This window comes from Gobio gobio (genome assembly GCF_949357685.1).
Source record: "Gobio gobio genome assembly, chromosome: 18".
Taxonomy (NCBI): domain Eukaryota; kingdom Metazoa; phylum Chordata; class Actinopteri; order Cypriniformes; family Gobionidae; genus Gobio; species Gobio gobio.
The window spans coordinates 9,627,016-9,654,378 of record NC_137111.1 but is presented as its reverse complement, the minus strand read 5'-3'; the positions used below and the strand labels follow the sequence as shown (position 1 = coordinate 9,654,378).

The 27,363-nt window shown below is 37.7% G+C and overlaps 2 protein-coding genes across 2 annotated transcripts; one reads left to right on the top strand and one right to left on the bottom strand.

Annotated features, from left to right (window-relative positions):
• Positions 1-1,289: 1,289 nt before the first annotated feature.
• ppm1g (protein phosphatase, Mg2+/Mn2+ dependent, 1G) lies at positions 1,290-20,891 on the top strand. Its single transcript, XM_079842997.1, has 10 exons — positions 1,290-1,799; positions 2,018-2,087; positions 4,193-4,278; positions 4,577-4,700; positions 10,288-10,727; positions 10,903-11,031; positions 11,437-11,671; positions 11,783-11,912; positions 13,826-13,922; positions 19,854-20,891. Exons 1-10 carry the CDS (start codon positions 1,689-1,691, stop codon positions 20,031-20,033), a joined length of 1,602 nt encoding a protein of 533 aa, XP_079699123.1. The 5' UTR covers positions 1,290-1,688; the 3' UTR covers positions 20,034-20,891.
• A 1,059-nt stretch (positions 20,892-21,950) lies between these two features.
• On the bottom strand, positions 21,951-27,116 carry LOC307142296 (uncharacterized protein). Its single transcript, XM_079842998.1, has 6 exons — positions 27,004-27,116; positions 25,388-25,455; positions 25,263-25,310; positions 25,108-25,172; positions 23,345-23,395; positions 21,951-23,165 (listed from the first exon to the last, which is right to left on the bottom strand). The coding sequence occupies exons 1-5, from the start codon at positions 27,071-27,073 to the stop codon at positions 23,380-23,382; spliced, it is 267 nt and encodes an 88-aa protein (XP_079699124.1). The 5' UTR covers positions 27,074-27,116; the 3' UTR covers positions 21,951-23,165; positions 23,345-23,379.
• Positions 27,117-27,363: the final 247 nt, after the last annotated feature.

Here is a 27,363-nt window from a genome sequence, read left to right as displayed (position 1 = left end):
ACACAAGTTCAAGATATTTTCACATCCACCGATCAGGTGAAGTGTATAACTCTGATTATCTTTTCATCACTGGCCTAAGCATTGTTGCAGACCATGTAGGACCATTAAAGGATCTGCTGCTAACATCTTGGTGCCAGATACCACAGCACACCTTCAGGGGTCTTGTGGAGTCCATGCCTCGACGGGTCAGGGCTGTTTTGGCAGCAAAAGGGGATCAACACAATATGACGTCATAATGTTATGCATGATCGGTGTAAAATACATCATACTCTCTTCTTGCAAGTTGCGTTTTTTTTTTTACTTTTACTTGTCTTGAAAAAGGCGGTTGCTAACAAGGGGATAAATGGGACTACAGAGAAGAGAAGAGAAGAGAAGAGAAGAGAAGAGAAGAGAAGAGAAGAGAAGAGAAGAGAAGAGAAGAGAAGAGAAGAGCTAGCGGTGACGTTGTGAATTGCAACCGCCCGCCGCTCATCCCTCCCTTTCGGAGCACATAGAGAAGCTACAGTGGCCGACAGGACAAAGATGTCGTCGTCTGAGACAGCAGAGAGTGACTAGCGCTCTGTAGAGAAGTTTGTCCGTTTAGGGCTACTGTAGAAACATCGCGGCGCAAAATGGCGACTTCACTGTAAGGCGACCCGCGGTGTGTAAAAGTATGTATCATTCTAAAGTAATAAAAACATAATAATTAATTGTGTAAGGTCATCATTATACTCCACTGTAAACATAGTTATGTTTATTATATTGCATTTCTGTCAATAGATCCTCATAAATACTACACACTGCACCTTTAATGATATAACCTGTGACTGAACGAATTAGTCAATAAATCAAAACGAGGGATGATATTGGTGTTTTTGTCAAGATTTTGTCAGGCTCGCATCTGTTTTGTTATTAATTTAGATATTTTCACAAATGCAAATTTTCAAAAAAGTCTTCTCTGTCTTTTTCTTCAAAGAAAATTATTTAAATTTGCTCTGCTTTTGATCTCTTTGTGTGATCATTTTTATGTGATATAAAATAATGGTCGTTTGATTTTTCTTTTTATTTTATCTTTTTTTTTCTTTTTTTTCTTTTCCTTTATTATTGTCGTGGTTGATATTATGTGCTGTAGGCTATTCGTATTGTTCTGTATGTTCCCGTTCTCTGCAATAAAAAAAATCTAAACGAATCTTTTTAGCCAGCGATTCAGAAGATTCGAGTCACTACGGTGAATCAAAATTCCCCGCCATCGATTTTACTAACCACGCGCATGCGCGAACTCACAACGCGCAGACTTCCCCTTCCGGTGTGCCTAAAGTCCGCCCTCTGTGAAATGGGTTTGCTGGTGGACTGTTGATTATGTTGACTCACACGTGTTAGGGGCTTTTCTGTGTTTTAAAAGAGGCTCAAATCGAATCAACATTTATCCCCCTTCGTGTTTAATGTGAGTTCCGTCAGTTTGGGACAGACTTCTCTGGACTCTTCGTTGATCCGTGATTGTTTATTTAGAAACTCCAGCAGTGCTAGCAGCCCGTCAGCTAACAGCAGTTAGCAGGGTAACACCGGTTCACTCTCACCTAACGGTCTCTGCACACTGAAATGTGACAAGTACCTAGTTTGCGCAGACGTATTACATTATTTGGAGTCAGCAAACCGGAGTTTCTTTTATATCACGAGCTTTTCTTTCACTGTACCTCATTACACACATAATGGGGGCTTACTTGTCTCAACCCAACACGGAGAAGAGCACCGGCAACGGCGGGAATAAGAGCATGACCTACGGGTATGCGGCCATGCAGGGCTGGCGAGTGTCTATGGAGGTAAAACACTTTGCTGCTGCTTCTATGTGGACTGCTTATGATATCTGAAAGGAGACATAAGACAATGGCCCTTACCGGGTGTAATTGGATGTGCATGCTTTAAATGTTAGCTGCTCTGTGGTGTGTGTGTTTTGTTATCTGTGGCGGATTTTGGCGCCAGTGAGGTCAGGGTGACTCCCGCCTCGAGCTCCTTTCTAATGGTTTGTTTTGTTTCCTAGGACGCGCACAACTGCATCCCAGAGTTGGATGATGAAACCGCTATGTTTGCGGTCTATGATGGTCATGGAGGTAAGCTGGTTTAACCTGTGTAAGACATTTTAAACAGTGAGTTTACTCAAATTACAATTACTCGCCCTTAAAGTCGTTCCAGTCTCCTGTTATTTATTTATTTTTACTTTGAACCACAAAGATTTACTTTCAGCTTTGTTCCATATGCCATATTAATAGTAATAATGTCCTTTAAGCTCCAAAAAGCCCCATACAAATAGTCCATGTATGACAGTTGTTCAAGAAGACTTGAAGGGATGGGCTGTATCTGAAATCACATGCTTTCCTATTATATAGTGGCTGAAAAAAAGTATGACACAAGTTCTCATAAGAGTAAACGAAAAGTACCCGGTGACCTACTACTTCTGGTGTGATTCTGAAGTGTGCATCAATGGACACTTTACCATCCCATGAGGCCACAGGAGAGGATTTGTCACCCGTTTCACATTTCTTTTCCTTTTCTGGGTTTCTCAGAAGCCGAAGTCGTCATAGTTGGGTGAACTTCTATAGTTGTTAATGAGAGACTGCATTAAAGGATTAGTTAACTTTAAAATGAAAATTACTCCATGATTTACTTGCCCTCAAGCCATTCTAGGTGTACATGACTTTCAACTTTCTGATGATCACAATCAGAGTTATATTAATATATATCCTGATGTTTCCCAGCTTTATAAACCGGGTTCGCACTCGTCCTGGAAAATGCATGTAATGGCAAATTTTTTTTTTTTTTAAGTTAAAAAACCGAGTTTATCACTGGCTCAAAACAGTTACCGTTGGTTGCAGAAAGTGCAGCTTGATATTGACTCTGGTAAAGAGAACAATGTCATAATGTATGATTAAGGGCTCCTATTAAAAACTCTACAATAAACTATGGAAGCTTGTTTCTGCCACATCCTTCGGATGAGACGTTAAACCGAGGTCCTGACTCTCTGTGGTCATTAAATATCCAAGGATGTCCTTCGGAAAAAGAGTAGGGGTGTAACCCTGGCATCCTGACCAAAGTTGCCCTTTGGCCTCTGTCCATAGTGACCTACTAATCATCCCCATATACTGATTGGCTTTATCATCTCCTCTCCACCAATCAGCTGGTGTGTGGTGGGCGTTCTGGCCCAATATGGCTGCCGTCGCATCACCCAGGCGGATGCTTCACATTGATGGTGGTTGAGGAGATTCCCGCCTTCCATGTAAAGCTCTTTGAATACTCAGAAAAGCGCTATGTAAATGTAACGCATTATGATTATAAATAAAAAAGGGTAATTGCGACTTTTTCTCACTATTCTGACTTTCTCACAATTGCGAGTTATAAAGTCAGAATTGCGTGATATTACCTCGCAATTGTGTGCTATAAAGTCAAAATTGTGAATTCTGACTTTTTTTCTCAGAATTGTGAGATATAAACTCACAAGTCCAATTCTGAGGGGAAAAGACTGACATTTTTTTCTCAGAATTGAGTTTATATCTCACAATTCTGACTTTATAACTCGCAATTGCGAGAGATAAAGATAAGTCGCAATTTATTTTTATTCTGTGGCGTAGACAAGCTTTTATAGTCATAGTGTATGATTTAAGAGCTCATATTTAATATTATATAAATTTTATAGTCAAGTCATGACAATAAACTATGCCTTTTAAAGACTTGGAGAGAAATACATTACTTTAAGGCGTGATCTTTGTCTTTTATTCCCGCTGTAGTAAAATTGAAAGTCCTAGAAAATTATTGCTGAAAAAGAGTGGGAACCCTGATAATGGCAGTGAGCGGGGCTCACGAATTTGAAGCTCAAAAAAGCACATCCATCCATCCATCATAAACGTACTCCACATGGCTCTGGGGGGTTTAATAAAGGCCCTCTGAAGCAAATGAATGGGGCTTTGTAAGAAAAATATCCATATTTATAACGTAATAAAGTAAAATATCTAGCTTCTGGCAGAACGCCTTCCGGATTCAACTTGCAAAGAAAGTAACGCCTCTCTTTGTTATTCACTAAAATGTGAAAGAGCTGCATAAAGATTCTTCTTTTCTTTTTTGTGAACTCTTCCTGAAAGGGGCAACAATTGTAAATAATATTCTTGGATGAAATATCCATTTGATAATATTGATTAGTGAGAATCTGTTACTGTTTCTCCAGGTGAAGAGGTTGCTTTGTTTTGCTCCAAGTACTTACCTGACATCATTAAAGAGCAGAAGACATACAAGGATGGCAAGCTGCAAAAGGTAACCCTCACCTTTTAGTTGTTTATCATTTTGCATGCGGTATGATCCTTTAACTTACATATGCCCACAACTCTGTGGTTGCAAATAAAATCACGTTTCTGCTGGTATTGAAGACATTGTGGAAGAGTTCAGATGTTCCAAGCCAGTAAACATGTGAAGGCTGTTTAAATGGCTCCATTCTGTTGCCGTTATAGTCTCTCTCCGTGTGGCTTTCCTGCTCTCTAATTATCATGATGTGTGAAAATGGGTGTAATCACTAAACTCATTGTGTTTGTCTTGGTTGCCTTCACATTCGCAGGCTCTGGAAGATGCGTTCCTGGCTATCGATGGCCAAATCACCACAGAGGAAGTCATCAAGGAACTTGTTAAGATAGCTGGACGTCCTCAGGAAGAAACGGAAAAAGTAGCAGATGAAGATGATGGTTAGTGTTAGGGTTGTATACAGTATATCACACATTTGCCCCGTTTACACCTGGTATTAAGATGCGTTTTAGTCGATCGGCTCACAAGAGGATGCCGCTAAATACAGGTGTAAACGAGATCTTTAAGCTTGTCCACTTTCACCCACTTACAAAAATAGTCTGACGCATTTGACAGGATTGCTTTTTTTAGTGTAAATGCTCATGTGGTCGAATGCGGTCGAACTAGGGGTGAGACAGAACGAGAATTTCATATCACGCTTATCAATATTATCACGGTTTTGTTCAAATGAGATTAGTGTTGCACTGAAAACCTTTCAACAAGTTTTATATTTGAAAATCAACAAGCAACAAATAAATCAAGCAGTTTGGTACACTTAAAAAAAAAAAAAAAAAAAAGCAAGATTCTATTCTGTAGCATTTCCTTCCTTATGACCATCAATAGCAACGCATTATAACATTATAACTCATTTCATTAAAATGCAACTTGCCATCTTGCGTCTGTTTTTGATTGTATTGAAAATGAAATCAGAGGACTTTACTATTAATACTATAATATAGGGCTGCATTTAATGACTTATTTTTTTTGGTTAGGACTAATCTAATCATTATTTTTCCAGATTAATCTGATTCTTTTTTTACTGATTATTGTATTTCAAAGAGGGTAGTGAATTTGTATATTATTTTAGCATGAAATCAATGAATGATGACTATTAATTGTATTTCAGGAAGGGTAGTGTACTTATGCCATTTTATAATGAAATATATGAACACGAAGCATTTTAAACATTATGTATAACTAATGATACTATTCATCATAAAATGTATACAGAGTAGGCCTAATTAGTAAAAGTTGTTTACTATAATAGTTGAGTATGATTTACTTATTGATTTGTGTCAATAGTAAACGAAAATGCACTTGTATTTATCTGCAAAAGGTTCACATACAGGAGCTTTCAGCATAGTGTTAATGTATAACTAGTCGTCTATTTTGAAGATATACATGTGCATAAACAACGACTAAAGACTAAACCGAATAAAACTGTGCTTTGTCCGCTCTGTAACGCCAGCTTCTGCTCTGCCACTGCGTGCAGTGTGAAACTGGTGTTACAGAGTAGACAAAGCACCGTTTTATTCGGCTTCTGTTTAAAGTACTCCCACACTTTTGAATGTCGCGGTCTGGCTTTATATGATAAAGGATCATTTTCACTATGCCCGGGAGCTGAACCGCCATTATTCTCGATCTGTTCTATTCTAGAACGTAAATAATGTGACGCGTCTGCGTATTTTCGTGGTCGACGTCATCGCATCGTTGCAGCCCTACTATAATATTGATGTGGATCATCTTGTCTGGATGATTGTTTTGTACGATGATTGAACCCTTAGTAAGTGTACAATGAATATACATCAATTATCACTTAATTGTCACCCATAATAGTCGTGTGTTTATCTTCGGCTCAAAGCCGAACTTTCTTTGTGGAAGCTTCATGTTATTTCAAGCAAATGAGAAATATACAAATTATTTAAACACCAAACAACATTTTGTCCAATTATTTCTCAGTTGTAGTTTTGGTATTGAGGTCCAAGTGAACTTGCCTTGCGTTCACTATACAACAGTGGGTGATGGTCACGAAGACGACTCGGCAGATTTGAAGTGTTTCCCCCTTTTGCCATGACTTTTTGCATGTTCTGCAGAAAGGGTGACTACCCTCGATTTAAGTTTCCCTCAGATTTGGTCCTTTTAGAAGGCTGAAAAATCTCCCGACTGCTGTCACTGCCTTCCGCCATTTCTTCTCAGTCAAAAAAACAACGCTGCGCCTACGCCAGACTAATGCTGGCTGGACAGGATTTACTGCAAGTTTTCAAAATCGTAATTATCAAACACTGTTTTAATGATTACATTTTAAATGATAATTCTAACTGCCAGTTAATTTTATCCTGAAACCGGTAATCACCCCATCCCTAGGTCGAACAGCCGCAAAGGTCCGTCTACTCTCCGCCTACTGGCCAAATGAGTAAACATTATGGGAAGCGTGCTAGCCAGACATGATTTAAACTTTGTCGGCAGAAAATGCATCAAGCACACGGTTTTCTCACCATTCCTGATTTCTAACACACACTGTGTTCGGCCTGTCTTGTGACTCAGAGCAGAAACCTAAAGCTGCTGTCTCAAGCTCCAGCAATTTACTTATGAACGAGATCAATTTTGTCCATTAGATCGAAAGATCTGAAAAGTCATGCATTTACCCACCCATAGACCCTGCCCTTGAAGAAATTAAAACACCAGGTGTAAACGGGAACGTGTTTAGTAACTTGTTACTTAATCCAGCGTGCGTGCAGACAGGGTTGCCAAGTGTTTTTGCAATGTCGCGCACAATTGCTACTCAAAACTATAGCCCAAAACAATAACTTTCCGGGGGGTTCTCCGGAAAAAAATGGCGTTTGGTTGGCAAAATATGTTATTTTGGCAAGGTTGCCTGCTAAAATTCGCATTCCTGGGTTTATATAATCACATAATTGGGGTTGCTTCAACCCCCGGACATGGAGAAAAACACGGACTTGGCAACACAGTGCAGTTGAGTTCTGTTGACATTTGACAACTAACGTTACGCGTCGCTCCGTTGCTCTGATTGGTTGTGGGTCTATCCAATTGAGGTCTTTCCTGGCTCGGTTGAAACACGCCCCAAAATCAAAGCTCAATGGAGCGGTACCAGACTCATATTCTGACTAGAATTGAGTATGGCCACGCCAGGCTAGATATAGCCTATTCCCTAATGAATTAAACAGTTTGTTATCCTACAGATTGAGAGCGTGAATGGTCTCTCACTCTCTGTTTATATGCGTGTAGCCTTTACATGCGTGCATGAGGGGGAGGAGTTGAGATTTTCGAATAAAAATCAAATAATTCCCAGCGATCTTCGAATATTATTTTTGCTTGAAATGCCCATCCCTAGTGCACATCTGTAAAGCACGCCGATTCCACTTTTAAAAGAGGATCTTGGGTCTTCGGGTTATGTGAACTCCGGTATGGTTCGTTGCTCATATAAATGCAATTGAACTAAATTGCATGAGTAAACCACTATTGATGATGTGTGATCGACGTGTGAGTTGGTAAACTGCAAGCAGAGTGATTGTCATTTTGGCTTGCCTTTTGCAGAAACGGACACTTGTTCTTTAAAAACATTTGCAATACATTTGTGTTGATGCTGTGGGGACAAAAACAAGAGTTAAAAAAATCTAAGTATAGAAGTTGGATAAGCAACAAATTTTCCTCCCTTCTCCTGTGTAATTGTTTCCAAGCAACAGGAGTGAACAGCTGCTGCTTGGATGCAAACGGTTTTGTTTTTTTTTACTGCAAAAGCAACACTAGTTTAAAAAAAAAATCTAAACATTGACCACTTACTACTTTTTACTAAATGAACACAAAAGGAACATTTCAAATCTAATTTACTTAAAGGTAGCAATTCACCCTTCGCCACAAGTTTGATTGACAGGCGATCTGACCAATCACATCGCCGAATCTGCCGTTTTGTCCTACAAAGCAGTCAGGAGAGTTAGTAGATTAACGTTGGTGGACTTGAACTTGGAAAAACGGTGTGTACTGACATCTTTCTGCGGTTGAAACATTTATTTTAGTGTTCATTCATGCTTATCAATGAACTAGAAGGAAGAGATAATCAGTTTCGAGCAGCTTTAACTGAGGCACACATTAAAGGGTAATTAAACCCCTGCTCAGAGCTTAACTCCACCCACTGGCAAATTTTGAAAAATGCTGGAAAAGTGGGCAGAGCCCAGCGGAGACAGAGGGACGAACCGAGGGCGGGGCTGAGCGGAGGGCGTGCACCTGAGACCCGCAGTGACGGATTGATTGACAGCTATCAGACTCGTGAGTCGCAAAGATGGAGAATGACTAGAATGACGCCAGCTTTGCAACAGAGCGGTCATTTCTCCTACCTTCACCTGAAGTGGAGGAGGGTGGATTGTCTGTAGACACAAACCCGGAGCCTTATCAATGCGAGCCGCTGCTCAAACTGCATTAACTCCCGATGCAGACGATGCTAGTGAAGCAGCCGCGCAAGAGAACTGACCTAATCTAGCTGCGTCCGCGGCAACCACTTGCGTGTCAGGGTTTGAAAGCGCGTCTCATGTATGAAAATTATCTGTACACATGATGGGCGGCAATAATATCATAAGAAAAGCCTGACGTGTACTGACAACAGCATTATTTAACCGTATTTTCTTCAATACAATGTTAAAGCAAGTGTCAAGTCAGTTTCATTCATAATGTTTCTACTTCATGTAATATGATAGTTCATACTGGAGTGAAGCCGTTCTCATCGTGTGATTGGGGGAAACATTTCTGAGGGCGTGGTGAGCGTGTCAGGGGCGCGGATAGAGAGCCGTTGGAAGTGCCATCCTACGTCACGATGTACCACAACGTCCAATAGGAAAATTCAACTGCAGTAGCCACCGTTCAACCTTAAGAGGGCAGCACTTTGGCGGTTTTACACCATATTTTATAATATTTAAACACTTTATACTCATGTCAAAACATTTACTCGAATCAATGAACAGCATTAATAAAGCCCCAGTATTAGAGATCATTAACTAAAAAAAGTTGGTTTAGGGTTTAGTTACCCTTTAAAGAGCCACAAACGGTATCTATTGTTTAAATTTCTTTTTAAAAAAATGACAATTTCAAAGTTGACACTTTTCTTGTTAAAAGTAACTTGCTCTGTCCTGTCTGTCGGCGTGTTATAATTGTCCTCTTTGCTCCGATGTATTTTCTCTACGTGAGAACGTGTGTGGTGTGAGCGCCATGGCTTGTCGGACAGACGGCAACAGTAACTAAAGGGGGCGGGTCTTTGTGAAAGGTCAATTAGGGATGTTAAAAATTAATTGATGATCGATTAATTGTTGATAATGCATATAATCGATAACTTATCGATCATCAATTAAGCAGGGTCTTGTGCGTGCTTCTCAACCCGTGAAACATGCACCGAACATGAGTTATGTTTGGGACCATTTTACAGCTAGAGTTACACCTTCATGAGTATAAGTTTGTGTGTGAAACTTCTCTCTTAGTAGCAATATAAAAATTTGAAAATTAAACACAAGGATCTCCCTACCAAAATTGGTTGCTGCATTGAGCAGTATTGAGTGAATTCTGACTGGCTTCAACACTTCTGATTGGCCATTGCATTCCGTGATTGGCTGCAGAAACGCATTGTAAATAGAAGTGTTATGCTTTTCAGAGTACAAACCCATGTGCCCTGGGGCGTTTGAAAGCAGCTGCAGGTCTTTGTGAGACTAAGTGTGAAATTGGCTTAAACTTTTAACATTGTGATATTACAGTATTTCCCAATTTTTATCATCAGCAAATAAATCACAGTAATATTGATATTCAACGTATCGCCCAGCGCTAGGGTGTACAAAATACAGGTTCAAACCAAGTATGAAAGCACCCTAAATGACAAGCAATTGTGACGTGTAAATCAATAACAGTGTGCTGGCTTCTGGGTTGTAAAATCCATGCACAGTTCAGCAAGTTAACAAATAAACTGATATCCATGCTCCTCTTTCTTGTCAGTTGATAATGAAGAAGCAGCTCTGCTGCATGAAGAGGCCACCATGACAATCGAGGAGCTGCTTAGCCGCTTCGGACAGAACCAAAACAAAAATGCCAAAAAGCCGTGTCCAGATGCCTCTAAAGAGTCTGGGGATGGAGAGAAGTCTCATGCTGAGAAGGCAATCAACGGTGAGACAGAATGTGGGGCTTCTGAGGCCGACAGCAATGGGAAGGAGAAGGCAGCTCCTGCTGGAGGTGCGGCTGAAGGCTCCAAGATGAGGGCCTGCAGAAGAGCAGCTGCTTCCAGTGGCGGGAGTGGATCCGGTGAGAAGTCTGTGGATGCTGGTCCTTCCTGCTCCTCCTCTGCAGCTCCTGCTCCTGGAAGTACCAAGTCCAAGTTTTTCGAGGACAGTGAAGAGTCAGAGGAGGGAGAAGAGGAAGAGGAAGGTAGCGAGGAAGAGGTGGGTGGACACATTTAGCAGGACTGGGACTAGCACATTTTGGTTATATGCACTGCAGGTTTGGAATGGTCACGTTTATCTGTTTAGCACTTTTCTCAATACACAAAGAAACTTATGGAATTTGTACATTTTGGAATTTAAAAAAAATTACTTCATTTTCTGTTATGATCAATAGGACTGCAGTGAGGAGGATGGTGAGAACAGCAGCGAGAACGATGAAGAGGATGACACCGAAGAGGGGGAGGAAGAGGATACCGATGAAGAGGAGGAAATGTGTTTGCCAGGCATGGATGGAAAAGAGGAGGTTAGCATGTCACATGACCTCCTTTGTGGTTTAATGTGGGAAATGTAGTGGTTTGTTGATGAATTTAAGCATTTTCTAATGGTTCTGACCTTTTTTTTACCCTGAATAGAAGTTCAAATGATGCCTCTGGGTATTTTTCCCTCTGAAACTTGGTTGCTGTTGTTTTTCACTATTTTAATATTTCAGTGAAATTTGAGTTCTGATCATCAGCTGTTGCAAATCCAAAAAAAAGCTTGTTTTTCACTGTGGAACAAAATGATAATTTTTAGGGAGAAAGATTAAGTAATTATTTCTTATGTGAATGCTTTGAAAACTTAAAATAAGCTGTGTAAGGAGTGGATATCACGAGCTCGTGATGTATGCTCATGTGCATAGTTTATTTAATAGTTTTCTTCCGTTCTGCAGCCAGGTTCAGACAGTGGCACCACGGCTGTAGTAGCTCTTATTCGTGGGAAGCAGCTCATTGTAGCCAACGCTGGAGACTCCAGGTGTGTGGTGTCTGAAAAGGGAAAGGCGGTGGACATGTCCTATGACCACAAACCTGAGGACGAGCTCGAGCTGACCAGAATAAAGAATGCTGGTGGGAAGGTGACGATGGACGGCCGTGTCAATGGAGGCCTGAACCTCTCCAGAGCTATTGGTAACTACTGGCTTCAGTATTTATTTTTGGAAATGTTTTTTGGTGTATTTTCCTTTTTATTTGAGAACCGTTGTTTTCTGCATCGCTCTAAATGGTTGTGTTTTCTTGCAGGTGATCACTTTTATAAAAGGAACAAGGCTCTTCCCCCAGAGGAACAGATGATCTCTGCTCTGCCTGATGTCAAAGTGCTGACGCTCAATGAAGACCATGATTTTATGGTTATTGCCTGTGATGGCATCTGGTAAGAGACAAAAATAACATGATTTTATGAGCGTTTTATTTTAGGGCTTGGTGACTGTTAAATATTCACAATGCATTAACATGCATATCATGATTAATCAATTGACAACTTGCAAATGCGTGATTTTTGCTGATCATCCAGCCTAAAATAACTGTAAAAGAATGATTCAAGGTCATTCTTCCTTGTTGATTTAGTTTTAACCACATGCTTTTAGTTCTTGGATAAATCCTTTGCATGTATTTGGCTATAGTAGCTGTTTTGGTTGAAATTATCGTGTATTATTTGGTTGAAATAAGTTAATTACAAGAATATTATGATATAAAAAATATCACGGAAAAAGCTGAACTTGTGACTTCTAGTGTTTATTAGGGCTGTCACTTTACGTTCGAAAATCGTTTGCACAATCAATCGGACCAACCAACACAAGTTTCGAAAACGAAAATAGGGAATCGATTTTAACCAAATATGTACACTATTAATTTGAACATATTAAACAAATAAAAGATAGATGTAACGACTCACAATTAAACAAGCAGAAAAATAAAGAATTTCGAAAGTGCAGTAGCTGTTGAAAATGGGAACGGAAAATCGATTTTAAAAATCGATTCAATGAACTTATGTCTCAAATCGTATTTTTTTTTCATTAAAGTGACAGCCGTAGTGTTTATTCAGGTACTCTGCTCCGATACCATTGTGCATAACATCTAGGTTTAATGTAGTGGTCTTAGTCAATCAATGTAATTTAATATAATGGTAGTTCTCTAACCTCTCATTGCAATGCAAGTCCATATATTTAAGTAAGTAAAGTTTATTTATAGAGCCCTTTTCACAGATAAAATCACAGTGCTTTACAAAGTGACACAAAAATAATTAAACAATATACAATCAGAAAATTATTTACATTTAAAAAGCCCAAAATAAAACCCAGTCAACTAAAAGCTTGTTTAAATAACTGTCTTGAGTTGCCTTTTAAAAGAATCGACACTGAGTCTGCCACACGGAGGTACAGGGGCTACAGCCTGAAAGGACAGGTCTCCCTGGGTTTTATAACGAGTCTTTGGGACCATTAAAAGACTGCGGCCTGAGCATCGAAGGGCACAGTCTGTGGAGTAGGGGCACAACAAATCAGCAATGTATTTTGGGGCCTGACCATTTAAAGCTCTAAAAGTTAAAACTAATATTTTAAAATCAATACGAAATTTAATGGGTAGGCAGTGTGGGAGGATAAAATGGGATGCGTGTCCTTCTGCCAGATCCTGTTAAAAGCCTTGCTGCAGCGTTTTGAACCATTTGAAGACTATTTAGTGCAGATTTGTTGAAAAAAGTAAAGTGTTACAATAATCTAATTGTGAGGAAATAAAAGCATGGATAACCATTTCGAGATCAGAGTCATGTAAAATTGCCCTCCATTTTGCAATATTTCTTAGATGATAAACTATTTCTGACCAGAAGTCTAGAATGGCAGTCCAAAGACATTGGCTGGTCAAACCAGACACCAAGATTTCTGAGGCTCGACTGGACAGAGGAGCTTGGAGAACCAAGGTGTTGAACTATTGATGGGTTTTTATTGTCTGGGGCAACAACTAGGTCTTTTTTTTTTTTTATTTAATTGGAGACCGTTACTAGCAAGCCACGATTTTACACAAGAAATGCAATCCAATAAATCCGTTAATTTGTGCAACTCTGAATCATTGAACGAGCAATTCAACTGTATGTCATCAGCATTAAAATGGTAAAACACATTGTTAAAATGGATCAATTTTGTAATGTAAAGTGAAAACAAAAGTGGACCTAGGACAGAGCCCTGGGGAACATTTTGCTGCACTTTTGTCCGTCTCTGCCATGAGTAGTGTAATGAATAGCCAATGACCAGATGAAATTGTGTGTTTATATTTGTGTTTGTGTGTTTAAAGGAATGTGATGAGCAGTCAGGAAGTGGTGGACTTTGTAAATGAGAGACTGAAAACTGAGGCTGATAAAAAAAGACCCCTATCTGCTATTATTGAAGAGGTAAGTACTGGGGAAAATGTGTGACTAGGGATGTGCCTGAATTTGGAAAGGCGATAACTGATTCTACAGAACCCCTAAAGGGACCTGAAGGAAAAATATTTCAACGCTTGATGTGAAATTTATCATGGCTCCAGACTGTGACCAAATGGTTGCATTTGTGACCTTTTTTTCTTTCCAGTGCAAATACATTTTGTTAGAGGATGCACTGGTGCCACCACGTTGCTTAACTGATAAGAGCTGCCATTTCTTTTGCATATAAGAAACCTCAAACGGCAAACTAAACGAAAGTGAAACACAACCATGCTACTCTTTTGAGCTGCGCAGCACGGGCAGATTATCAGCTCAGATCCAGTGAGAAAGCATTCAAATTCAGCTCAGAATTCTGTTATAAATCATAGATATCAGATCAAACCGCATTGACATGGAAACCAGGAGAAACATTGTACCAAACATGGTGAACAAACAAGTTATAGAAGGCTTTTCGGTCCACAAATCACCAACATTCACCATGGACTTAATGTAGTAACACTAACTGTAACCATGGGATTGTGGCAGAAATACCACAAATGTTTTTACATTCATTTCAGTACAACCTTTTGAGAGCGAAATCAAGCACTTTTCATGTGCTTAAAGTAGTTCACCCAGAAATAAAAATTCTGTCATTTATTCACCCTCATGTTGCTTCAAACCTGTAAGAGTTTGGAACAGGGGAGTGACAATTTTCATTTGTGGGTGAACTATCCCTTTAAGACATTTTTCAGCACTTCAAAACTAAATATTATCCATGTTACTTTTAATTTGATGACCATAAATAAAAAATATTTATCTATAAAAATTAGTTGGTTTTTTTTAGGTTGTTAAAGTTAATTTCATCTGCATCTCAACTCAAGCTTAGTGCTTAACTGTCAAATGTGCATTTCCAAGAAATAAACATGTAATATATTATTAGTTACTGAATTTTTTTTAATGCAAATCCATTGTCATTTTATGATTAAATTACTTTTATGATTAAAACCATCCAGCACTACCAAATCAGGTACAAAATTGATGCAGGTGCATCAATTTAGTCATTTGCCACCATTTGTGCTGGCGCTTTTACTCAGAAATGTGAGTCTGGAGTACTGAGTAACCGATTACCGCAGCAAGCCTAACCATGTTTGTTTAGGGGCTCTGTAGAGGCGTTATTCATTTTCTGTGCCTATCCGAGTTGGGCTTCAGGCGATTATACACCTTCTGAAAGGGTACAGAATTAGCGATGCAGCTATTTAACTGATTTCTCGATTAACCGCACTTAAAAACGTCACGGTTAATTAACCGTAAAGGCTTTGTACACCGAGTGTTTCTTTTGCATGGAATGGAACTGTTGCAACTTGCACAAAAGGAAAACGGTTACACCAGCAGTGCACCACCTTAAAGTGCCCTACTTATCAGAGGCACAGAGGATGCTAGTACTGTACATACTGGATTAACTGTGGCAGAGGGACCAAACAGCCACGCTTTATTTCCACCAAAGAAACGGCTGAAGTCGGCAGTCTGTAGCGGAGTCCTCAGTGAGAGGTTTTGTTTTAAAGCAACCGTTATTTCAGAACGTGTTATTTCCATGCCGACGCGTCATGCAGTCACAATACAGATAAGTTTCGCGTTTTCCTTTTTTATTCAAAATATTTACGAAATCGTTAACTATATCATGACTTATAATTTTGATGATATTCTGTTTGTCAAATATGTTGAAGTGAATGTTTTGTCATTTAAACGCCTTAATAATGATCATGTTAGTTTATATAACGCGCAATGGCCCTCATTTATCAAAAGTGCGTACACCAATTTTCCAGCGTACACCTGGCGTACACCCAAAACCACGGTGACTTTGAGATTTATCAATATGGCCGTTGGCGTACGGCACGCTCAAATCCTACACCAGCTCAGGAGGTGGTGTACGCACGTTTTGAGTTAGTGCAAAAATGCGCAGAAAAACAATTCCTAAAACCACAAAACGCACTGACAAAGATATGCTATATTATGACCCACTGTAAAAACAACAACAACAACAACAACAAATAAAGCCCTATTCGCACGGGATAAGTATTATCTGGGGACCTCATGTGATTTAGAAATTACTCCCCCACATCTGAATTTTGCGTGGCGCATTCGCACGGGATAAGCTGTGATTTTACTCGAATTTACTGACTTATCTCCCGGATATGATGTTACTTGAAAATGTTTTTTCGTTATATAGCTGTATGAAATTATAAACAGTCGTATCGATATCATTTTGATTGTTTTATAGTAATACAAATAATTTCGTTCAGTTAGAGAACAGACGCAATTAAAAACGTAACTGAGCAATATAATAACAATATAGCCTACGACGGAAGATTCAGTTTCAAAGCTAATGTAAAAGTGCCCATTTAAGCGAGTTGTCATTGTACTGTTCTGTTTTTGTGTTTTTCATTAAGAATAATATTAAACACACCATTCAAGCAATTTACTCCCAAATTGTGCTCATTCTAAAGTGAAAGTAGTAGCCTATAATCCGCGCGGCCGTACGGGAAGTCATAACGGTGTGCATTATATGCAGCCTAGCTCCATTCTTCGTGAAAGATAAAGATAGAAATGCGCACAGGACACAAAAACCTTGCAAAAATTATAATATTATCACAGGACCTCGGTGTTTGGCGAAATATGGTAGGTCATTTGCGGGGGAATTTTTACTTTACATATTACAGACATGGCCGATTCGCACGGGATTAAGATCACAGGCATTCTCTGCGATTATTACAAATCACCAGAGCTCCCCACATATACTAATCCCGTGCGAATAGAAAAGTAATTATAAACTTCAGTGTTTATTTTTGTGCAACATGGACTTCAATGTTTAATTTGTGTGACTTTACCAAAGCATTTGATATGTATTCCTCCAGTTGCGAGCCTGTGCGCTTTACCTGACGTTGGTTAGGCCCGGCAGCTGCGCACGGACTGGGACTGAACATAATTCAGACTGACAAAATAATAAAAATGACATTCTTCTTCTTTTAAATAATAATAAAATAAATAATAATAATAACGACATTCTTCTTCTAAATACCAATAAGCGTCATTAATAATACAAATCATGATAATAATAAGAATCTAACAAATTGTCATGCAATTATATTAATGTGAATGAATGGTACTCCACATCACATCATCATCACTATTGTACACCCCAATACATGTGATGTGATACGAAATTAAATGCGAATTATTTCAAAACACGTGCTGTAATTTTAGGTAATTTCTCATCCAAAAAGCTATTTAAACTGGATTTCCACCGTACACCTTTTTGTGGGCGCCTTTAATCCCACTCTTTAAACTCCCAAATAAAACAATTTAGTTTTTTTTCCACTTCCCTGGTGATGGTCTCGATCTCCACGTCAGAGAAGTTTCGCTTCATTGCCGTCTTCCGAGTGTCCATGGCGTAAAATGAGGGCGTGGGGGAGGCAGAGACTGGAATATATAGGGGCGTGTTATTCTAATGACGATCGTTTTCAGCCGCGGCATTTATCAAGGGCAGGTTTTGCGTACGCCTGGATTTCAGAGGTGCGCACAGCTTCATAAATCAGGCGGTGAGAGGAGTGTAAGCATAATCTTACGCCAACATATACGCCCGTTTCTACGCAAGATTGATAAATGAGGGCCAATGTGTTTGCAATTCAGAGGATCTGTTTTCATCACGTAAATTCATAAATTTTCCCTGAAAAACGAAGTGCCCTGTGAACATGGGAGAAGAACAAACTTTGTTTCATGCACATTGTGTATCTGATATGAATAAAACTTTTATTTAAATTATAATTGAAAGTATTATTGCAGCGTCCATAGATATCGGTGTATGGAAATTAAATTTAACCAACTATACATGTCTTTTTTATATAGGCTAGTAATTCATTTAAATGTCCATTTATATCTCTGAAACCTCAAATAAACATTATGTGGATGAGTGATAAATGAATAGTGATCTATGAAAAGCACGGAGTGTGTCGTCTCTGGCTCAGCGCCAGCCAAAGCGCAGAAGCACGTTTGAATTTATCAGTGACGCAAACAAACAAATAATAGACATGACTTTCTCAGGCCACATGTAAAATTAGATTAATTATTAAAAAGATTGAAATTAATAGGTATGGGTGACCGTAGCAGTTCAGTTTATTCCCCTCACACTGACATAGATGATTACAGAGCAGAGACCTTTCTTTAATTCCAAAGGGAGAGATGGACTTTTGTCTTTATTTTGTGCTGTATTATTTGGTTACTGTTATTTCTGATTCAAATCTGGCAAACAATAACACTTTAAAATCTAAAGTATTCATGTGATTTTATACATTGTAATGGTCCCAAATCTGCGCATTCACGATTATTATACGAGTGTGCAGTAGAGAACAGGAAGTAGAGGCGCGATATCAAAAGCCCGTCCACACTCTCGCAGATGCAGAACAATTCATTATGTTGGTGTGAAATAAACAATTATGAAAATGTAGAAATTAAAGCTAAGCTAAAGTCCGTTAGTGCCTCAGTGACAACTTCACTCAGAGCAGCTGTCAATCATGACGTCATACCCTTGTTTTTATAGCATCAAATAAACTGAAACCAAACTTATTTAAAAAACGAACCCTTGAAATGAAACCAGTGTGATTAAAAACTACCTAAAATGACCCTGTCTTTGGGGAAATTTTTTTTGTAGTGTAATTTGATTTATATTTTCGCGTCCATTAGAATAGATTGAGCCGCTTTGGCTTCAGTTTTTAACACGAGTGCGGCCAGCAGGCTTGATCAAAACACAGGTGAAGATGTAGAAACCATAAAATGTTTGTTAAAGGGTTAGTTCACCCAAAAATGAAAATTCTGTCATTAATTACTTACCTTCATGTCGTTCGACACCCGTCAGACCTCCGTTCATCTTCGGAACACAAATGAAGATATTTTAGTTGAAATCTGATGGCTCTGAATGTCCTCCATTGGCACAATGGCACTTTACACTCTCAAGACCCTTAAAAGGTACTAAAGACGTCGTTACAAAGTCCATCTCACTACAGTGGTTCTAAAATAACTTTATGAATCGGCGACAATAGTTTTTGTGCGCAAAAAAACCCTAAATAACGACTTGCATAGTGATGACGATTTCAAAACAAAGCATCATGAAGCTTCGAAGCGTTATGAATCTCTGAGCCGAATGATGATTCAGATCGCGTGTCTAACCGCCAAACTGCTGAAATTTGGCGATTCAAACCGCTGAATCGACTCAGGGATTCGTAACGCTTCGAAGCTTCATGATGCTTTGTTTTGAAATCGGCATCACTATATAAGTCGTTATTTAGGGTTTTTTTGCGCACAAAAACTATTGTCGCCGATTCATAGTTATTTTAGAACCACTGTAGTGAGATGGACTTTGTAATGACGTCTTTAGTACCTTTTAAGGGTCTTGAGAGTGAACCATGCATTGTGCCAATGGAGGCCTTTCAGAGCCATCAGATTTCAACTAAAATATCTTCATTTGTGTTCTGAAGATGAACGGAGGTCTGACGGGTGTCGAACGACATGAGGGTAAGTAAGTAATGACAGAATTTTCATTTTTGGGTGAACTAACCCTTTAAAATGATTTTAAAAAAATGGTGGCTGGTAACTTTTATAAAAAAAAATTGTTAAACTGCAGGAAAATTTAAGAATTCTTCCCACAAATTAATAATTCGTTCCTTTGTTTTAGTAAGTCATGGCCATGTTGAACTCATTTGTTCCCTTGTTTCGATTTAACTAAAACAAATTATTACAATGTGGCCATGTTTTAGTAAACGAGGAAACAAATTATATTGTTTATACAATTAAATGGTTAAAAATGTAGGCCTTTTGTCTTGTAGTAATTTCTGGAACAATGTACTAAAGTTGTGTTTTTTTGCCGTCTAGCTGCTTGACCACTGCTTAGCACCAGACACCTCGGGGGACGGCACAGGATGTGACAACATGACCTGTATGATCATCACCTTCTCCCCACACCTCGGGAGCAACATAGCTGAGAAGCGGAAGTTGGAGGAAACCCTGGCAGAGGAAAACGGCAACCACAGCAAAAAATCCAAAACTGAATAGAAGAGCTGTCGTTGAATGTGCTGATTGTTTTGAGGACACCTTCCCCTTTTGAATTCAGACCACTTGGAAAAATTTTAAGAATAGCTCCCTGAGAAAGAGAGCGTTTAAGTTTTAAACTATTCAAAGACGCAAGCAACTAGAACTGTTAAACCAGACCGTTTGTTCTTTTGTTCTGATGTATTTAACAGGCCGGTCTATAATTGCTAATGGAATGAACCGGGCAAAATGAAGACACACGAGTCTGTGCTCCTGATGTATTCGTCTCGTCCATCGTACCCTTGTTTATGTACATAGTGTTTTTCCAGTAACCGTCAACTTGATTTTGTTTTTTTTTAAATGGTTGTTCATTGTGTCAGTAATTGTGACCTTTTCTCTTGCCACCAGTATGTAATTGATCAAATACATTTTTTTTAAAAATAACATGATAGATGCTGGTCTATTTTCTTTTTTCCTGATAAAGCCATCGTCCAGAGGGATGAAATAATCCTGTAGAAATGCTCTGAGATGATGATTGACATTGACATTCCTTTCTCCCTTGTTTCATGCTTGCAAAGAACATCGATCCTAATGTCTAATAAATGTGCTTCTTTCCTTTGAATCGGGCGGACTGAAGGCTGACATTGGGATCAATGTGAAAGAAACTGCATTTAGAGTGGAAGTCCTCACTGCAAAACGAGAGTTTTCTTTCTCATCGCCATGAAGCATCCATTTCATTCATTTAAGGTTTATATACAACGTATTTTGGAATATATATTTTGGTACTTTTTCAGAACATCTTTGTGGGTTGTACAGGGAAACGATAAGTCATTGCTCAGAACTACAGCCTTTTCTTTATCAATAAACAAGTGGAGACAAGTACTGCAATGCTGTTTTTCTTGTGGGAAATTGGGGCTTGTTTAAGTATTTTGTTTCTGTATTTGACCGATATCTGTTTAGTTGTTTGTAATCTGATCAGCAACAATTTTTGCCTTTTGAGAAGGGATCTGTGCGTAATGAGAGGTGTGCCGGGGAAATCCTTTCTGACCAGTTTTATTTAAATTTAAAGGCTGCAGTCATTATAGGGTGTCAAGATGAGCGTGTGATATTCTTAATCTTAGACCATTGTAAATAGTATAACTAGTAAAGTTTATAATGAGTAAAGTCTGATGACAAACTTTGAAGTTGTCTTGAGAAAGCTTGAAGTTGGAAGGTTTACTTTTGAAGTTAAGAGTATTTTGAAGGCTATTTAGTCTATCATAAAAATAGATCAGATTTAGCACGTTGCTCACATGTTTTAATTGGGTTAAGACATGCTAGCAAGCTTTGTCAGCATGGATTAGCATGTTGTTAGCTAGAATTGGCACATTAGCAAAAGAAATTGCTTTAGCATGTTGGTATGTTTTGGCTTTATGTGGCTTACAGGATTTAGAATGTTGTTAGCATGATTTAGACTTTTGTTAGTGTTTTAGAATGAATTAGCATGTTGCTAACCTGTTTGTAATATGAATTAGCACGTTTTGGCAGGTTGTTAGCATGAAGTAACATGTTAGCATGGTTTAACATGTTGGTAATATATTTTAACAGGTTTGCTAGCATGTTTTAAAATGAATCGGCATGTTGCTAACATGCTAACAATTTAACGTTTATTATTTATAAACGTTATAAAATAAATTATAGTAGATCAGTAAGCTGGCTTTCATACATGGACCTTTTATGCTTTCATTTTAATCGAGAGACTATGCTACTGAATATTTCTATTTTTAAAATAAAAATAAATGATCATCAGTCCGCACTTAAAGTACCTGCATTATAACATACTGATGTTTAAAAAAATTTATGGACATTAATGTTCGTATATTTGTGAATATATATACCATATGCTGATGCACTTTCAAGGAACTTTGTCATGCAATTCTGGATAAATAAAACTCTTTCTTTCAATGGGTTTTCAAACTTTATGAACTGCTTTACATATTTTGGTGATCTATTCCTTTAATGTATGAATGAAGATTGACATTAGATTGTGAGTTATGAAATGTTAGTGGATCATGTTGATAGTTAATGTGATTCTCTACACCTATGGTCACTCTGATAGGACGCCAACTGGATAAAAGCCATTGCAAAAATGACTCAGAAATTGATTTGTACAAGTTATTTATAAGCAGTGTTGGGGGTAACGCATTACAAGTAACTTGAGTTACGTAATATTACTTTTTCAAGTAACTAGTAAAGCAACACATTACTTTTCAAATTTACAACAAAATATCGGAGTTACTTTTTCAAAAAAGTAACGCCAGTTACTTTTTCACATTTATTTGACCGGCAAACCCTTCCTGTCCCCATGTTGAGAAAAGTGAGAGTAAGTGCAGAGATGTTGTGTGTAAGTGTTTTACTGTAGTTCTAGACTAAATGTGAGCATTTATTTATCTCCCTTGCACAATAAAGATTCTGTACTCCTCAAAATGAATAAAATCAGTCAAATGCAAAATCAGACTACTATGCAAACTTCAAATATAAATGTTAAATAAAACAAATATTTTTATGCATTTAATCTACCTTTATTGACTAACGTCTTGCTGCTGACCTTCGATGATTCAGTTAAACCATGAGCAAATATTACTAGATTTTTTTGTTTTTATTGGTAAAACTTTTTTCTCCTGCGTCCTATTCTTCCATTATCCAGAATGGTAGCACATTTTTACCTCAGCCTGAGGCCTATTATTTCAATTTTGATGTGAAGAGGTCTTTACATTTGCACAAAAAATGACTTTTTTTGCTATTAAAAAACAAAACAAAAAAACAAGCCCAGCCCAGGTGAGAAAAAGTTACGCAAAAGTAACTTAACGCATTACTTTTCTTAAAAAGTAACTAAGTAACTCAATTAGTTACTTTTTAAGGGAGTAACGCAATATTGTAATGCATTACTTTTCAAAGTAACTTTCCCCAACACTGTTTATAAGTCAGACTTGTGTCCATGTATATTTGAGGCCAGTTGATATTGAAAAAAAGATACAATACACAATGAGAATACTTCAGAAAGATCATTCATTAAACAAAAACTGAAAACAGACTGATTGTGCTATTGTTATTGGACTTCATTCACCACAGTGGAGCTCTTCTCAGCATCCCCTCCCAACAATAGGACTCGGCCGTCTAAAATAAATCAAAGGTGAATAGTCATTTTAGTCAATCTGAGATTGCCTCGCATTTTAAATTGCAATATTCTGGCACAATCACACTGATAATAAAGAGATTACATTGCTGGTAAAGATAATCTGCAGTAACAATAATGACATTTTGATGATGATAACAAATGAGGAATGACATTTTACCTGCATTCGTTTGTGAAGAAATACCAGCTTTTGATTCAGTAACTCAATATCCTGCAATGAAAGACATGACATATATTTTTTTTTAAATGAGGCATCATACAAAATGCATGTTATTTTTGCATAAAAGATGTTTACATATAGTCCACAAGACAAAAAATAGTGGAGTTTATAAAAATGACCTGATCAAAAGTTTATGAACCCTTAATTCTCAATACTGTGTCGTTCCCTGGATGATCCTGATCTTGAGTCTCTTGTTTGTCCTGAGCTGTTAAACTGCCCAATTTTCTTCAGAAAAATCCTCCAGGTCCTGCACATTCTTCAGTTTTCCAGCATCTTTTTCATATTTGAACCCTCTCCAGCAGGGACTGTATGATTTTAAGATCCATCTTTTCACACAGAGGAACTATTAAAAAAGGTTCAAACATTCACTGAAGCTTCAGAAGAAAATAACGCATTAAGAGCCAGGGGGTGAAAACTTATTGAATTTGAAGATCAAGGTAAATTGTACTTCATTTGTCTTCCGGGAAACATGTATTTCAAAACACTGCCTCATGAAGCTTCGAAGCGTTATGAATCAGTGAGTCGAATCATGATTCGGATCGCGTGTCAAACCGCCAAACTGCTGAAATTTGGCGATCCAAACCGCTGAATCGACTCACTGATTCATAACGCTTCGAAGCTTCATGATGCTGTGTTTTGAAATCGGTCATCACTATATAAGTCGTTATTTAGGGGTTTTTTGCGCACAAAAACTATTCTCGTCACTCCATAAAGTTATTGTAGAACCACTGTAGTGAGATGGACTTTGTAACGATGTCTTTAGTACCTTTTAAGGGTCTTGAGAGTGTAACGTGCCATTGTGCCAATGGAGGCCTTTCTGAGCCATCAGATTTACACTAAAATATCTTCATTTGTGTTCTGAAGATGAACGTCTTACGGGTGTCGAACGACATGAGGGTAAGTAATTAATGACAGAAGTTTCATTTTTGGGTGAACTAACCCTTTAATTATCGCCTGCGATAATTAATGCGATATGGCTCAGCTTGTGAACTACGGCTCTGTGTAGTAAATGCCGCTCTATCTGAAAGCAGGTGATGGCGATTTACTACTAATCAAGAAACCGGCTTTACTGACGAGATGCGCTTAACAATATCATGCGATATATCGCTCAGCCCTACTCACAACTGCGACTTTATATCACGCAATTCTGAGAAAAAACGTCGGAATTGTGAGATTAAAAATTGCAATCACCTTTTTAATTTTTTTATTCCGTGGCGGAAACAAGCTCTCATAAGAAAAAGAATATAAGAAAAAATGTTTCAGCCAATGAATAAAAAATAAAAAAGGTAATTGCGACTTTTTTCTCACAATTGTGTGATATAAACTCGCAATTGCAAGAAAAATTTCAGAATTGCGAGGGAAAAAAGTCAGAATTGCGAGATAAAAAGTTGAAATTACCTTTTTAAATGTTTTTTTCCGTGGCGGAAACAAGCTTCCATAAGAGTGTGTGTGCTTTCCGTAAAATAATAATTTTGTGGCAAAGAAATATGGAAATAATCTGATGTTTTCTCTTGTTTACTGTATTTATTTCCTTGGTCAGTGTTGTTGTGTGTTTTGGTTCGTTTGCAGGTCGAGACCTGCCTGGAACAAGTGTAGCCGTGCGTTTTCGTACCCCGTACGCTCGTCAACCAATCAGATTCAAGCATTCAACAGCCCCGTAGTTTAAATGAATATATCTTTGTCAATTGTTTAAATAGACTTACATTTGTTTGCTGTTTGGCAGCATGCAGCAGTTTAATGGAATTAGAGATCCTCGATTGTTTCGCATCTGAAAATTGATTTCAAAATTGTTCTGTTCATATAATACAGAGCAGTGAAGGTTTCAATCACCACAGGAAGTTTGTGAATGTCAAAATACCTTCAGTGTTATCTGAGAAGTGTCCAGTCTGAAAGAATGAGCTAGTATCTGTAAGGAGAGAGAACACCAATTTAATACATATATTGAATCTCAATATCTAACCCAAGAACTGGTCAAAAACGCACTTGTCTTATGGTTGTTACTTTGGCCCCACTTGGAATGTGAACCTCCCGAAGGACCGTGACCCTGTCATCTGCAAACAAAAATGGTTATCATATTTTATATATATATATACACACACACATATTACAATATTGATAGCAGACTAACATCACAGAGACGTTGATGTCTGCATTTATATCTGCAAGATGTATTTTTTAGAGTGTTGCTCATCTGCAATATTTTTCTAAGACGTTTCCTGTCAGATGTTAAATAGACATTTAGAAGACGTCTTTAAGATGTTTATGATTTGTAAAACTGCTTCTTCTAAGACATTTATCAGATGTTTTCCGGATTAAGCGCTCTTTAGCAGACATCTTAGAGAGGTAGGCTACCTATATATATACCTATATATACCTATGTACTATATATTTTCCTTGATAGCACATGCACGTACATCTTAGAGACGTCTATTTAATGTGTGTTTTCATCTGCAAGATGTTTTTTTTTGTTTGCTCATCTGCAATATGTCTCTGTGACATTTCCTGTCAGATGTTAGACAGTTAGAAAACATTGTAGTCCATTAAAAAACCCTTAAAAGTAGTTCATGTGACTTGTGCACTATATCTAAAGTGTTCACTACACCTCAACTGTCAACTTTTATTTTATATTATATACAGTAGGCCTACACAAATATTGTAGAGCCCTATGAACTCCATTTAATATTTTTTCAAATTCTGTTTTATATCTATTTTCTTCACTCTAAAAAATTCTGGGTTAAAAACAACCCAAGTTGGGTTGAAAATGGACAAACCCAGCAATTTTAACCCAGCGTTTTTTAGAGTGTTCCATTGTAATTTTTCTGGATTCCATTAAAAAAATTTTGGACACCATTTAAAAAAAGTTAAATGACTAATTAATTGAAATCATGAAACATATACAATTTAACAACAATTTATTATAAGTTTAACAAAAAGTACATTTTTAGGGCCCTATGAATTTTTTCCCAAATTCTGTTTTATTTAATTTTTTTCAAATTCCATTTTTTCCAATTCCATTTTTTTATGGATTCCGCCAATTTGAAGTGTGTGTTTTCATCTGCAAGATGTTTTTTTTTTGTTTGCTCATCTGCAATATGTCTCTATGACATTTCCTTTTAGACATTTATGATGCTTTTAATATGTTTATCAGATGTTTATCATGACAGTTTAAGCGCTGTTTAGCAGACATTTTAGATACTTACCTGTGCTATATCTTTTACATTCGCATGTGATTTGCATGTCAGCACAAAATTGTGCAACAATTATAAATTGCCATATAGTCAAAATAATTAAAAATATTATTTTGTCCTAACCCTTGTTCTTGTTCAACAGTAAGTCTTGTGCTGTCAGATGCACCTGTTGCTGTCTATCCATCGCAATACACTTTACAACAGTGCCACAAGGCAAAATGTATTTATTTCAGAGTAATTCAGGATATATTATAAGAAATGTTTTTCTCCTATTGTTAAACTAATGAAGGCAGAAAAACTAGGATCTACAGCAAACCTTTTATTGTTGCCATGACAACCAGGATGCTACGCAGCTGACCACTGTTTAATTAAATGCAATTTGGACAGATTTTTATAAAAAATTATACCAACCGTTGAGATCAAGCCTCTTGAGGGCAATCCAAATTGTACTGCGAATGTTTTCAGTGTTAATAAAGGCCATTGCAGCATCAACATACACCTCTTGTGCAAGCGACGTTAACCAGCAGTGTGAAGGCAGATATAAAAAGTGAAATATTTTCAAAATTAAAGTCAAAATTATAGTAAAAAAAAGTATTAATCTTTAATAATGGCTTTCCCATTACTACCACAGTCATAGAACAACAAAAATATACCAAAACAGTACAGATGAACACTACAATCAATAGCAAATCGTCATATACCGATGCATTTTATACATATTATTAACATATTATCATATTATTATTATTTATGTATTAATGCATTGTTTTT

Bases quoted from the DNA above. Each gene is read 5' to 3' on its own strand.
- ppm1g (XM_079842997.1), top strand. From the start codon at position 1,689: ATGGGGGCTTACTTGTCTCAACCCAACACGGAGAAGAGCACCGGCAAC. The intron at 1,800-2,017 runs GTAAAACACTTT...TTTGTTTCCTAG, and splicing joins GCTGGCGAGTGTCTATGGAG to GACGCGCACAACTGCATCCC. The intron at 4,279-4,576 runs GTAACCCTCACC...TCACATTCGCAG, and splicing joins AGGATGGCAAGCTGCAAAAG to GCTCTGGAAGATGCGTTCCT.
- LOC307142296 (XM_079842998.1), bottom strand. From the start codon at position 27,073: ATGGCCTTTATTAACACTGAAAACATTCGCAGTACAATTTGGATTGCC. The intron at 25,311-25,387 runs GTGCGTTTTTGA...CTCTCCTTACAG, and splicing joins AAGTAACAACCATAAGACAA to ATACTAGCTCATTCTTTCAG. The intron at 25,173-25,262 runs GTATTTTGACAT...ATCAATTTTCAG, and splicing joins CTTCTCAGATAACACTGAAG to ATGCGAAACAATCGAGGATC.